Here is a 14,069-nt window from a genome sequence, read left to right on the forward strand (position 1 = left end):
CCCTGCCAAAGAAGCTACTTTGACCTTGATGTAATAATTTCATCTGTAATTAAATCACTGAAATAACTTTTGTTCACTCATTGTTCACAGACTTTCCAAATACAGACCCTCCACACACATAAGCTATTAGGGTAGTGTGTATATGGTAGACAATGTTCGCAGGAAGTTTTCAGAGTGTAACCACAGTAACTTCTTGTTTAAACTGAAACAAAGGACAGGCAGTGACAGAGATGCACAGACACAAAAGAATCACAAGACTCCTGATAGTCTTGATACACTGGGAAAATCTTAGTGCTCATAGCAACAAATATTCACCACTCTTTAACATGCTTTAAGAAATTCCACAGCTGATGCTAGTATTTCATTCCCTAGACCAGGGAATTAAAAAAAAAAAAAAATCAGAACAAAACAATTGCTTGGACATTGATGGAAGCAAACACTTATGCTTAGCTAGGGTATTTCTGCCACACTTCTACCTTCATTTAATGTCAAGAAATACCAATGACCAGCTCTTAATTCTTCCCCTTAGAGACCAAAAGACAGTTTATTTTAAAACTTGTTTTTATAAGAGCAACTTATAAAACGTCATTCCAAAATCTCAGAACGTGATCACAGATCAATTTGAAGGCATACATCTGGATATCCTGCCAGGAAGTTCAAGTCAGAGTCAGCTTAACTAGCCCAGCAGTGCAGAAGAAGCAGGCTGCTTTGCATCTGATCACCCAAATGACAAACACAAGGCATCATACTGATCTCCCCAGACAAATGTTGATGCTGAACTGCTGCATAGCTGCAGCTTTCTAAGACTGTACCTCTTCTCCAATTTTACACTTGCAGGAGGAAGAAAACAACTCATACATGCGAAAGGTTTTGTTCTGAAGTGTTAGACAAGAACAGCACCTGCAACAATATTTGTTTTGGCATGCTCATGTTTCTTCTGACTGAGGCTTAAGAAACTTTTCATTCATTCATTCAGACAGACACCACAATGCTAACAGTGCCATTCCTGAGGAAGAAGGAAAGTGTGGAAAGATTCCCACTGGTGATTTTCTAGAAGACAGCAGGGCACAGATCACCTGTCACCAGGAGTTGCTGCAGAGCCAAAGAAAATCAGGAGTGCCCTGGGGTATCCTGTGGCATCTCTCTCCTTTACAAAACAAGGACAGGAAAACAATAGGAAAAACTGATTTTCTGTGAAAGACTAGGAGTAAAAAGGGGACATATCACTCAGAGAAGAGCTAGAGGAAAAGCCTTCCTACAGAAGGAGTAGAAAAGCAATAGTTTTGATTATTTAAGAAAATGGTCACAGAACCCAAGACTAAATTATCCAAGGTTGTTAGAGAGAAGATCCAAACCTCAGCCACTCAGTGGAGTGTTAACGTGTCGAACTAAGGTTAGACGAACACAAGGCAGCCTGAAGGCACAAAGGCAATACTAAACTGGAAAGATCATCAGCTGGAGAAGTCTTTAGGACCACATAAACGGAGACGCTTACGGAAGGGGCTTGGCTCTCAGATAACCTTAGCCTTGGCAAGGCAACCTTGGCCTTTTCCCTTGATGAGCAAGCTTGCACTTTAGGTGAAGAGATGTCAAAACTTTATGGGCCCTCATCCTAACCTTGCTTTTCTGACACTCGTATTTCTTTAATGCATTTCTGCCTATAACTTCCAATTTGTTTAAAGTAGCAACAACAAAAATCACAGAAAGTTCTGCCTATCATCAGAACTCTTCCCAAACATTAACAGAATAAGGCTGATAAGGAATGAACTTACACAAGCTGCACTTACCTTTCAGCCTGAAAAGCACCATTTGCCAACAGACTGTTCACAGCCTAGTTAAGTTACATCCCACAGCAAGCTGGTCGTTAACACCCATAGTTTCACAAGGAGTGCCCCAGTTCTTGCTACACCAGGTGTAATGGAAGCACAAGGAAGCTTCACACACCGCTCCCAAACTGCAATTCAGGTCTTGCAAGCTAAAACACTTATAAGCTTGCAGTGAACATAGGAAGGATTTTTCACTGCTATAAAACTAAGTCTGTGTTGTTTTAGACCTAGGCTTGGCCCTGAAAAGAAAGAAGAAATTGGAACTGCAAACAGCAGCTACCCTCAAAAGGAGACTTAGGGAAAATACTGCTCTTATACATTAATCTAGAACTGAAAGGAAGTGTTGGCATCATTAGAAATCTACTGAGTATGAAAACACGGCACACTGAGCTATGTCTGTGAGGCTCCAACATTCTGCACCTAACTCAGGCTGGGCTCAAACACAAGGTTCTGGTGCTCACTTCGGAGGTGGAAACAGTTCTCAAAACATCCCACATGAACATTTCCTGTAAAGGCCAAGCAAGGAAATTCTGCTCACTTCATGCTTTCATTCACAGAATCACAGAATCCCAAGGGTTGGAAGGGACCTCAAGAGATCATCTAGTCCAACCCCCCTGCAAGAGCAGGGCAACCTAGAATACATCACACAGGAACTTGTCCAGGCGGGCCTTGATTCAGCTTGCAAAGAACAGAAGTATGGTCTAAGATACTGCTATGCTCCCATTTCTCCATCCTCCTTTCTACTTAGTCTTGTAAAAGCTCTGGTCCAGACTGAAATGAACCGTATTAGTTATTCCGACTGGTATTATTCATGCCTCTATGGAGAGCAAATCATGTAATGGGCTTGAATTTTCAATCCCAGTTCATGAGTTTCACACTGCAGTGACACTGTGACTGAGCTGAAGCCAGACTGTGGGTTTAGTCAGTGGAGCGGGATAGAAAATACATTTTCAAAGAAGTTGAAAGGCCCTGGTGTAGGATGTTAGCTCTAACATCATAATTTCACCTCTTAAATACTTCATAGACAAGTTCTTCACCAACGTGTAACACATGACATCTAACTCACCTTAGAAATACTACAATCAATGTAACTTGCTAAGATTAAAGTGTGCAAATATGTAAGAACACCAAAGCACTCCAAACAGTATTAGAATGCAGCTTACGTCTACACAAGGAGCAATGAAGATGTACAGTCATTATTATATCAGCAATTATTAACATAAGCCTGAACTAACTGCAGCATTTCTGTTGGCTTTTGTGCAAATGTTGGTCTAAGAGGTACTTTCCATTGTTTTACCTTTCAGGAAATTGATAACTTTTCCCCACTTCCCTGCATCGAATGGATGCAGCTTCTCAAGTCCCATGAAGGTGATGTTGTAGTCGGGAGAATAGACGATAGGCCAGCATGCTGATGGGGGATCCTCATACAACTCAGTTCTGTGAGGCCTTGAAAAGTGAAAACCAAACTAGTCACCACTGGTAGCAACTGTGTCACAAAGTCGAATGTTTTTCTACTAAAACCCCAAATTAGAGTCATTACTAATACCGACTTTACATCAGGAATGATTCCTGAAGATGCTATGTCCAACAGTTACGGAAGAAAACGTAACACTTGGTCATTTAACTGGGCTTCAGCAGCAGGGTGTCAGGGAGAGGAACATCCTTCACCTCCAACCAGTACAGTTACACTGCTCATTAATGAGTTATGCATGCCCACTTCATTACAGACATTAATGTATGGAAACACTTGCTTCTCCCCACTTGTCTTTCAAGTCTATCAAGCAGTACCTCTAAGGTGGTGTGTCTAGTTTACAGACCGCGTAACCTTCAAACAACACATAACTAGCCTCACATGTTCAAGCCTGCATTCAAACACAACTAAAAAAGCCAAACCACACTGCTCCTACAGGACACCTCCACCAAAACAAGGCTGACAAGACTTCTAGGATCTTTTCCTTGGAGCAAGAGATTACTTTGTGACCAGCCCAGCAGATCGTGGGTTTGTACCTGCGTAGCATACAACCACACGACATAATCGCAGCTCTAGATCTCACGTGTGTAACCCCTACCAATGCTTTCTCTTACCCTCCCCTCCAACTTCGTGTACTCCCCACGTACAAGGGGAGGGAGCAGAGCCAGCTCGGAGCCCTCCTTCACAACCTGTCCACGGAACGGGCAAGCAGTGCTGTGACCTGCATTCAAAAAAGCGCACCCCCGGGGTTGGGTGGATGCCTGTGTGCTCACAGTGTCAGTGGGCAGCCCGGGCCCCAGGCGGGTTCTGTGCCCACTCTCAGCCCATTCCGCCTCCCTTCTCCACCCCAAGGCCCCTGTTCCTGAGCTGAGATCTCCGAGCCCCCAAATTTAGCTGAAGTTTACAAAAGGCTTCACAACTTACCGAGCAAGACAAAAGCATCTTTGTCAAGAGAACAATACAAACAGGGAAAAAAAAAAAGGCAACAAACCCTTATTTCCAGCCTAAAAATGCTCTAAACCACCCTTTTAAAATCCATCAAAAACCAAACAAGAACGCCAGACACGAGCACAATGGAGGTTTTCAGCCGCCTGCAGTCCCTGTCCCCATCCGCTGCCCACCAGCAGAGCCAGGGCTCGGCGGAGCCTTCCCTCCCACGGCGCAACAACAGGCGGCTCCTGTAGAACTGGATGTGCCTCCGGCAGCACCACGGCACCGGAGGCCCAGCGAAAGGGACCTTCCCCCGGTTCCCCCCCAGCGACCCGCACCCTGCTCTCGGCGGGGGCCCAGCACACCCGGGCCAGGGCCACTGGGAGCAGGGCAGAGCGGGGCCCTCCCCGTGTTGGCCTCAGGCCGGGCTCGGGAGGCCTAAACCCCGCACCTGTCGGGCCGGACCGCGGCGAAGGGAAGCGGCGATGCCGCAGCCTCAGTCCGCCTCTCCGGGCCCACCTCAGGGCTCTGCCCCGGGCAGGGGCGGGCCGCGGGCCCCGCAGTCGGGAAGGCCTCGCCGAGCCCGGCCGAGCCCTCCTGCAGCCCCGAGAGCCCCCGGCTGACGGAGCGCCCGCCCGTACCCCGAGGCAGCCCCGCGCCCTGCAGTACTCACATCCCCCCGCCGCGCACGGAACGGGGCGCCCGCGGCCCGGCACCGACAGCCCCTGCGGCCCCGCCCGGCGCGGGGCGGGGACACGGAGCGGCCGGGCAGGCGCGGGGCGGGCGGACCGAGGCCCGGAGCGGCGGCACCAGCGGGGAGCCCCAGCACGGAGAGAGGGGAGGTGTGATGGTACATTGGCGGCTGCTGCCAAGGGTTGGCATCAGGGAATGATGCCACAGAATCCCAGCCTGGTTTGTGCTGAAGGGAGCTTAAAGCTCCTCCAGCCCCAACCCCTGCCACGGGCAGGGACCCCTTCCACTGGAGCAGCTTGCTCCAAGCCCCTGTGTCCAACCTGGCCTTGAACACTGCAGGGATGGGGCAGCCACAGCTTCTCTGGGCACCCTGTGCCAGCGCCTCAGCACCCTCACAGGGAAGAGCTTCTGCCTAAGAGCTCAGCTCAGTCTCCCCTCGGGCAGGTTCAAGCCATTCCCCTTGGCCTGTCAAGGGCCTCACAACGATTCTACACAAACAATGTCTCTGGATGGGAAAACAGGATTCTTATTACAAAATAAAATCACCAAGATACCAGCAGGTGAGGAGTTATAGCAGGTCAGCAGCAGCATGAGGGAAGCAAATGTGAAATAGTGGTGGTACCTAACTGGGCAGCAGAACTCCCACTGGTTTTGTCACATCAAAGCTTCACCCCAAGAACACAATTGCTAATTCAGACACACAAGAATAATAAGCTCGTTTCAAGTCAAAAGCCAGTTTCTAAGTGTACTTCACTAACTCTGCTTGAATAGATACAAAAAGCATTTCTTATGCAGTTGTACAGCTAAATCGATAATACCCTTATGAAGAATGGTCCCTCAATAGCAGCAGTATCTGTCAAACCAAGGATAAATGTGCAGAAGCACTCTTTTCTCATGAGGAATAATGTCTCTTTATGAGAGCTCCAGATAAATGTCTTTCGTTTTAAAATATGCTGCCTTTGGCGTGGCATTCAGTTTTGATGGATGCCTGGACTTCACCTTGGTATTTATTCAGTAACGGGAGACTGTTATCCCAAGAAAACATTCTATCCCTTTGACATTATCTTTTAATTAACATTTCTTTTCGTTCTGGCCCTTTGTGCACTCGCTTCAGCTTTAGTTCAGCGTACCTACCTTTTCTTCCGTGTTACTGACGACTTACTGCTTGGTGCTTAATTAGAGCTTGAGTGTTCTCTGGTTAACTAGATACACATATAACACGGTGTTATTTCATTTTCATTTCAATTAACTTCTAAGCTTAAAATAAACTTGCAGACTAGATTCTGCATTTGTTGGATGTTGTAAATTGTTCTCATATTCACCTTCCCATTACTCATTCACATCTCAACTATGACACACACACTTCTCCACATGGCAAGTTTGCTCAATTACTTGTTTTTTTACCACCAAAAAAAAGAAAACTCCAGTGCCTTCTCTCTGGGTAGTCATGATGTGTGTTGCTTTCATTTCCCTCTCCTCGTGGTACAGGAAGCTGGGTTCCCACCTGCAGGAGGATCCCCAATGGGCCCCCAGTAATGACTTTCTGTTCCTGTGTCAGCAGCAGAGGGACACTCTCCTGGGCACACCCAAGGAAGTGCTGTGCGTGTCTAGCCTGATGCTTGATCACTCGTGCTGGGGTGAGGTTCTTTTTGTCTCCAGCAGAAACAGAAATACAATTTAGACATGTACCTGTTTCCATGTAGGACTCACTCTTTAACAGAAAATATTGTTTATAGCATGAATTTACCATCTAGGCATTCTGGGATTGTTAATTTTGATACCACCATGCTCCAAGGAACTGTCACTGCAGAGGCCAAACGCCTGAGGAGGCGCCTGCACATGGGCAGTCCTCATGGCAGAGGAGGTACACCCAGCTGTGGAAATATCTGCTTGTAGCTTCATTACAGCAACAAGTTTCTAACAGTGTTTAAACAAACTACATGGGGCCTAACACTGTCATAGAATCATCTCACAGACTGTTCTGGGTTGGAAGGGACCTTGAAGACCATCTAGTTGCTTAAAGCTGATCCAGTTCCAATCCCCTGCCACGAGCAGGGACCCCTTCCACTAGAGCAGCTTGCTCCAAGCCCCTGTGTCCAACCTGGCCTTGAACACTGCCAGGGATGGGGCAGCCACAGCTTCTCTGGGCACCCTGTGCCAGCGCCTCAGCACCCTCACAGGGAAGAGCTTCTGCCTAAGAGCTCATCTAAATGTACCCCTTTGTCAGCTTAAAGCCATTTCCTCTTACCCTATCAAGGGCCTTAAAGCGACTGTACACGAACAGTATCTCTGGATAGGAAAATAGGATCTTGCATTGCTGTTCAGTCATATCTTTTTGAGTAGAAAGGTAATTATCTCCTTATGAATTAGGCTCAAGATACACAGGAGAATGATCTGTGCTGCATTTTGGACATTCCTTGAACACCAGTTTTCTGCCAGCAGACTTTTCAAGGTGAATGGCTTGGGAAACCTTACAGTGTGGGAGAAGAAACAGAGGTGAGCAAGTAACAACGTTTCTGGTTCATTGGTCACTCTGAAAGAAACTTTTTGAAGAAAATTTGGGGTTCACATTATCTTTTTCCATCATTGGAATATTTAAAACGAAGTAAAATTTCACAAAATTCAATCTGTCCTGAAATTGTATTTTGAATACATAAAAGGGAAATATTTTTATTTAAAAACAAATAAAATTCAGACTCAAATCATTAACATTTGAATGAACACACATCCACACTGTGTGTTGGAATAGAATCATAGAATAGTTAGGGTTGGAAAGGACCTTAACATCATCCAGTTCCAACCCCCCTGCCATGGGCAGGGACACCTCACACTAAACCATATCACCCAAGGCCTTGTCCAACCTAGCCTTGAACACTGCCAGGGATGGAGCATTCACAACCTCCTGGGCAACCCATTCCAGTGCCTCACCACCCTAACAGGAAAGAATTTCCTCCTTATATCCAATCTAAACTTCCCCTGTTTAAGTTTTAACCCATTACCCCTTGTCCTATCACTACAGTCCCTAATGAACAGTCCCTCCCCAGCATCCCTATAGGCCCCCTTCAGATACTGGAAGGCTGCTATGAAGTCTCCACGCAGCCTTCTCTTCTCCAGGCTGAACAGCCCCAACTTTCTCAGCCTATCTTCATACAGGAGGTGCTCCAGTCCCCTGATCATCCTCGTGGTCCTCCTCTGGACTTGTTCCAACAGTTCCATGTCCTTTTTATGTTGAGGACACCAGAACTGCACACAATGCTCCAGGTGAGGTCTCACGAGAGCAGAGTAAAGGGGCAGGATCACCTCCTTCAACCTGCTGGTCACCCTCCTTTTGATGCAGCCCAGGATACGGTTGCTTTCTGGGCTGCAAGTGCACACTGCTGGCTTATGTTCATTTTCTCATCGATCAGCACCCCCACATCCTTCTCTGCAGGGCTGCTCTGAATCTCTTCTCTGCCCAACCTGTAGCTGTGAATAGCCCAACTTTGGCTGAAAGATATTTCCTTTAAAAGTTCTGTTGAATTCCAGTCTTTTCTTTACATATTTGAGAAGCAGGACAATAAGCACAAGCAGCAGCAAACATGAGAAAATGACCGAAGTCTCTTTGAATAAAGGCATGTACTCGTAACAAGCAGAAAACAGTGACAGGCCATACAGAATCACAGAATCCCAAGGGTTGGAAGGGACCTCAAGAGATCATCTAGTCCAATCCCCCTGCAAGAGCAGGGTAACCTAGAGTACATCACACAGGAACTTGTCCAGGCGGGCCTTGAATATCTCCAGTGTAGGAGACTCCACAACACCCCTGGGCAACCTGTTCCAGTGCTGTCACTCTCACAGTAAAGTTTTTCCTGATGTTCACATGGAACCTCCTATGCTCCAGTTTACACCCATTGCCCCTTGTCCTATCACCGGATATCACTGAAAAAAACCTAGCTCCATCATCCTGACACTCACCCTTTACATATTTGTAAACATTGATGAGGTCACCCCTCAGTCTCCTCTTCTCCAAGCTAAAGAGACCCAGCTCCTTCAGCCTCTCCTCAAAGTCGTGAGGCTGCTTTCAGCTGCCTGTAGAAAGCCTCATCAACTACTTCGTCCTGATCAGGAGCTCTATAATAGACCCCCACAACTGTATCACCCGTACCAGCCAGTCTCTTAATTCGTACCCACAGACATTCCACTTGCTCCTCATCTGCCCCTGGACAGAACTCAATGCATTCTAGTTGCTCTCTCACATACAGAGCAACTCCACCACCTCGCTTTGCTGACCTATCTTTCCTAAAAAGGACATAGCCATCCATGACCCCATTCCAGTCATGTGAGCTGTCCCACCATGTCTCTGTAATTGCCACCATATCATAACCTTTAGACCACACACAGACTTCTAACTCCTCCTGTTTATTCCCCATGCTGCATGCACTGGTGTACAGGCATTTCAGGGAGCGAGTGGAACACGCTAGTGGCACCCTTGGGAGGCGGGGGGGGGGGCTTCTTGTCTTCATTAATACTAGAACAATGCCCCATTAGTTCAAACCTAGCTACAACCCCCTCACACTTTGAATCTAACCTAAAGCTCTGTGAGTGAGTTCTGCTAAGTCTTGGCCTGGTACCCTTTTTACCCTGCGGGACAGGGTCTAAACAACTATCCTTTCCCTCAAGTGAAACAATAGATTGAGAATCCTCCCTAGTCCGCCATCCTTCAAGCCCTAGCACGTTTCTCTTGGGCTTGTCCCCAACAGGCCCAGTTATGTCCCCTTCCCCCTTCATATCTAGTTTAAAGCCCTGTCAATGAGCCCTGCTAAGTCCTGCCCCAAAAACCTTTTCCCCCTCTGGGACTGGTGTATCCCACCTGCCACCAGCAAACCAGGTGTCTCATATAGCAGCATATGACTGAAAAACCCAAAACCCTGCCTTTGGCACCTCTGGCAGAACCCAACCTGCTCTACGTTTCTTGGAATCCTTCAAAATTAGGCCCCAATACACCATGAAGGTGATAGAGTGGATGGACTGCCACCCAACTCATGCAGTGTCCTGGTGTTATATCTCAACAGATAGCTCTGTTTCCCCAAGACAAAGGAAATGTTTTTCCCTCACACCATTTTGCCTGTGTTAAGACAAAGTGTAACTTGAAGGGTTTTGACAGTATTATGGATAATGCTGGGGTCCTGTGGAAAGGAAGTTTACTAATTGCTGCATACTTGAAAGCACAGTTACAATCATTGTTACAATAAATAACCAGCAAGCTATTAACTCTCAAGGTTTGGTCTGTTTAATGTGCTCTTCATCATCCAGGAGACCATTCATCTCACGCTGAAAATCATAGATAGCACCTCTGGGAGGACAGATTGCCTTCAAAGAGAAATGCTTTGTTATAACAGGCTTAGGTCTGAAATGGATTCAGGTAACAGCTTGTCCTTCTGGGGTCTCGTTCCAGGCTGCTCATGGGATTTGTCTTCTTAAATTCCAAGTATCTTCCAGGAAATTATTTAACCCTGATGAATGGTGAAACATAAGGGGATTTCTGTATCAAGAAACAGCAAAGTTGAAGACAAAAGTCAGTGGTAGCCAATTCATGATACTATGAAAATTGGGACTATGCACCCAGTTATTCATAATTTGCATCAGTGATATAACCTTCGGGTCCCCTGCCTCACAGGTGAAGCAGTACAATACCAAATTAAGAGTTGATGCAACTTACATGTATTATTTTAACCTCCTAGAAACTTCCCAGTTATTGCCTGGAGATGGAATAATGCAAGAGTTGGAATAGTCCCAGTAGCTTTGATCAGGACTGACATGTGCAGCCATCCTCCTCCTCTGTATGGAGGCAGTTTAGCTGTCTCCGAGGTCTCACCCCCATCTCTTGTCAAGACAGCCTGTCCTCTGTAGACAGAAAAAGCAGTGTGCACATCAGCTCAGTTTGTTTCATGCGTGAGATGCAGAACAGCCCTCCTCAAAGGGCAGGACACCCTCAGCACAGAGATAAGTCACAGAGAGTTTGCGTTAAAACTACTTGATTTGAGGCTTTTGAAAGAGAAAGAATGTGCTACAGATAAACCAGGGATGAAAAGCTTTTTAAGGAACATATACAAAAGGGATTTTTAATTTATATTAGGACTGGAAATTTCCTGGAAAAATGATCAGTATAATTCAAAATTATTACATGATTTTCTACAGAAATCTTTATCAGTGCTTTTCATTCAGAAAATAGTATTTTGAGAGGCTGTGCTACTGTAATCTCTTTGATCCTGAGGGCTTTGAACTGCTCTGTAGTGATATGCCTGAGATCAGGCATTTACTTCTGTGGTGTGTAGAAAATGTGAAATTATTGATTCTTGCAATCCAGCAGAGCAGAAAAAGGTCTGTGCTTTTTATAGCTCAGAAACTGATACAGTTTTCTTCCTTTGCTTTGCTCAGAGCAGCAGGAAATGAAAATTCCTTAAAGATGTTATTCTCCTCACAGTCTGTCTTCCCTCTTATTAGCCTAAGGAAGTCCTTCTCCCTCGCCGAATTACAGCTATCTGCAGTCCTCAGTTTTTAAAACAATAGAGCATGACACCACTAGCCACCACTTTGTGCCTGCAGTGTCACACATGTTTCAAACTGAGAGACGTAGAAAACCGCAACAGAGCTCAGATTATACACATCCCAGCAAGGCTTTAATGAAAACAGACCTTAAATAGCCTCACATTCATCAGAGGGACTCCTCCTGACGCTGTGCGCCCATGACCAGGGAAGGAAGCCATGAGACTTGATTTACTCCTGTGCACTGTAGACAATCTGCAAGTCAGTATCAGCATGGAGAAAATGGCATTTAGCACCAGGAGGTTCTTTCTGAAGTGAGGGGAGCTTTCAGACAAGTGTTTCATTTGCAGGTCCTGCCAGAGGTGCAGCCACCTCCTTAACTGGGGGAACATAAGCACAGAACAGAAACACGATTCATTAATAACACATGCCTTATTGCCTCAGGTTTTGCTCCAAGTTCATCTGCATCCATTCTCCCAGAGCATATTTATAAATGTATGTATGGTGTGAAATTTCATCATTTCACTGCCAGTTACAGAGAAAACCTGAAGTCTAACACTCCCTTATCTATCAAAATAAGCCGGGTTGTGTGTAACTTGTACAGATTTCATAATGTTCACTCCTACGAACAACCAGATATACAAAACCTGTTTTCATCTAATAATTAGCAGGTTCAGATGAGCACGTTTAGGTGATCTTTGCTCTGTTCTGATTTGTGAGTGCTCTGGTAATATGAGTGATATTTAGTCTGTTTATAATATGCAAGAAAGCAGCGAAGTAAAACACAAAATCCTTTCCTTCATTTTCCAAGCACATTCCATAGAAATACATTCAGACACCTGGTACTCAGCTGGTGATAAAAGTGTAAGAAACATTGACAATCTACCAGGGAAAGACTGAATCTCAGGTTTCGGGACATCTTTTTGTTTCTGATGGCCTTATGCACCTTTCCCATTGACAAGGTAACAATTGCTAAAGTTTCCAGTGGATTACTATTTCCTAGTAATTACTACTGAAATAAGTAGAAAGGAGAATTCCTACCGGAATAAGTCTAGGAAGTGACTAATGTACAGTCCAACAGTGTTATGGGAGAATATGAACCAGAACCCTTGGTATGTCCTTTAGGTACACATCACACGTTCTTTGGAAGTGCAGCATTTTTAGAAAAGGTACTGCACAATAAGTAAGGACGTTCAAGCTTATGCTTCAAAACAAACAGACCTGGAAATTCAAGTTCCTTGAAAGAATCTTCTCTAAAGAGCAAGGTCAATATAGAAATCTGGTTTAAATCACAGAAAAATTATATCTGATTACTACTTTGTTACAGGTTAAAGCCGGGCACTTAAAAGGTAAGCAGGAGCATGAGTCTTCTGCTGCCTCAGGACAAGTGGCATTTGCAATGACCAGGAACAGATCTGCTGTTCCAAGAGAAGTGAGGGGTTCAGTGGAGTGAGGTGTGCCTTGTGGGAATAACCATCATGACACGAACCATACTTGAAACATTTCAAATCCATCATCCCTTCCAATATTTTCCTATTTCTGTACTAGTTTTAGATCCCTAAGTGCAACGTAACAACACCTCAAGAGAGATCCTGAAGGAATTCCAATAGCAACATTCAGCTGAGCACAGTCAAGAGAAGCAAAGCAACTACAACTATATGACCCATTACTAAATGACCTGGCTTTATTCCACGCTTTGTAGGTTTGATAAGCTTTAATAGTTTTGAACTATTCAGAAATCCTCCTTCAGTCAAAGGCCTTCAGATGAAATTCCTCAGTGGCACCATGAGATGTTTAGATAGAGATGTCTTGGGATAACTAGTTAGGACATTTTATGTGCTCTTCAATACCACAGCACATGATAGAGATGAACTGCATGGCATCATGAATTAATACCAGCTCTTGTTTTTACAAGCAGGCAGCTAGTACAATCCAGCTCCTTATGCCTTCCTAGTAAACTTCCCTCCAGTAAGAGAGAAGTTTCAGCTGCTGAATGACAAAGATGCCATGATCATAAGAGGACAGATACAGGAAAACGTAGCTAAGCAAGGCCATGCAGCTCCTGAGCGCATCGCTGTGCACCCCTGCCATTGGCCAGGCCATGGCTCTTGATGGAAAGAACTCAACTGTTACACAAAGCATTTCAAAAGAAAAAGGGCATGGGGGATGCTGAGGATATTTGCTGTTCATTTTTAAAGGGTGAAGAACACTCCTTCAACTCATGGTGATCAAATTCTTTAAGGAACTTCCCCAATGGGAATTTCAAACCAGTTTTTCAGTCACTTTAAGCAACATTTTTTTTAAATGGATTTAATTACAATTGATCTAGACTGGGATACACTGCTTACAGAATTCAAGGTGCCAGGCAGGACCCTGCAACTGTGCTTGCTCTTTGTACTCAGGAAGCTCTTCAGGAAGCCAGAAGTCTATGAAGTGAAGATAAACCCTGTCAGCAAGAAAATAAAGTGTCAAAGGAGAGCCTGCATTGGCTCTGTGTGGCTACAACACAACTCTGGGATGCTCTGGTGGGTGGCCAGAGGAACTGCCAGACACAACCTACCCCAAAACTAGTTGTGACAAATACTGCTGCATCACCCCTCTATATCTGAGATGTGATCTCTGTT

At 45.3% G+C, this 14,069-nt stretch overlaps 1 protein-coding gene across 4 annotated transcripts in view; it reads right to left on the bottom strand.

Annotated features, from left to right (window-relative positions):
- Nucleotides 1-14,069, bottom strand: part of HDAC11 (histone deacetylase 11) — a 656,323-nt gene that overhangs the window by 25,168 nt on the left and 617,086 nt on the right. Inside the window, exons 1-2 of one of the 4 annotated variants that reach the window (XM_061357832.1) lie at nucleotides 4,901-4,958; nucleotides 3,124-3,272 (exon numbers count right to left, since the gene is read on the bottom strand). In XM_061357832.1, coding sequence (XP_061213816.1) covers nucleotides 3,124-3,272; nucleotides 4,901-4,902 — 151 coding nt within the window. In that variant the 5' untranslated portion in view covers nucleotides 4,903-4,958. Of the gene's footprint in view, nucleotides 1-3,123; nucleotides 3,273-3,678; nucleotides 3,813-4,221; nucleotides 4,241-4,900; nucleotides 4,959-14,069 lie in introns of those variants that run through there. The other 3 variants (XM_061357833.1, XM_061357830.1, XM_061357831.1) reach the window with 3 other exon arrangements.

Source organism: Neopsephotus bourkii, unplaced genomic scaffold, assembly GCF_033783945.1.
Source record: "Neopsephotus bourkii isolate Nb327-2 ecotype Australia unplaced genomic scaffold, CSIRO-AGI_Nbou_v1 NB_923, whole genome shotgun sequence".
NCBI classification, from domain to species: domain Eukaryota; kingdom Metazoa; phylum Chordata; class Aves; order Psittaciformes; family Psittacidae; genus Neopsephotus; species Neopsephotus bourkii.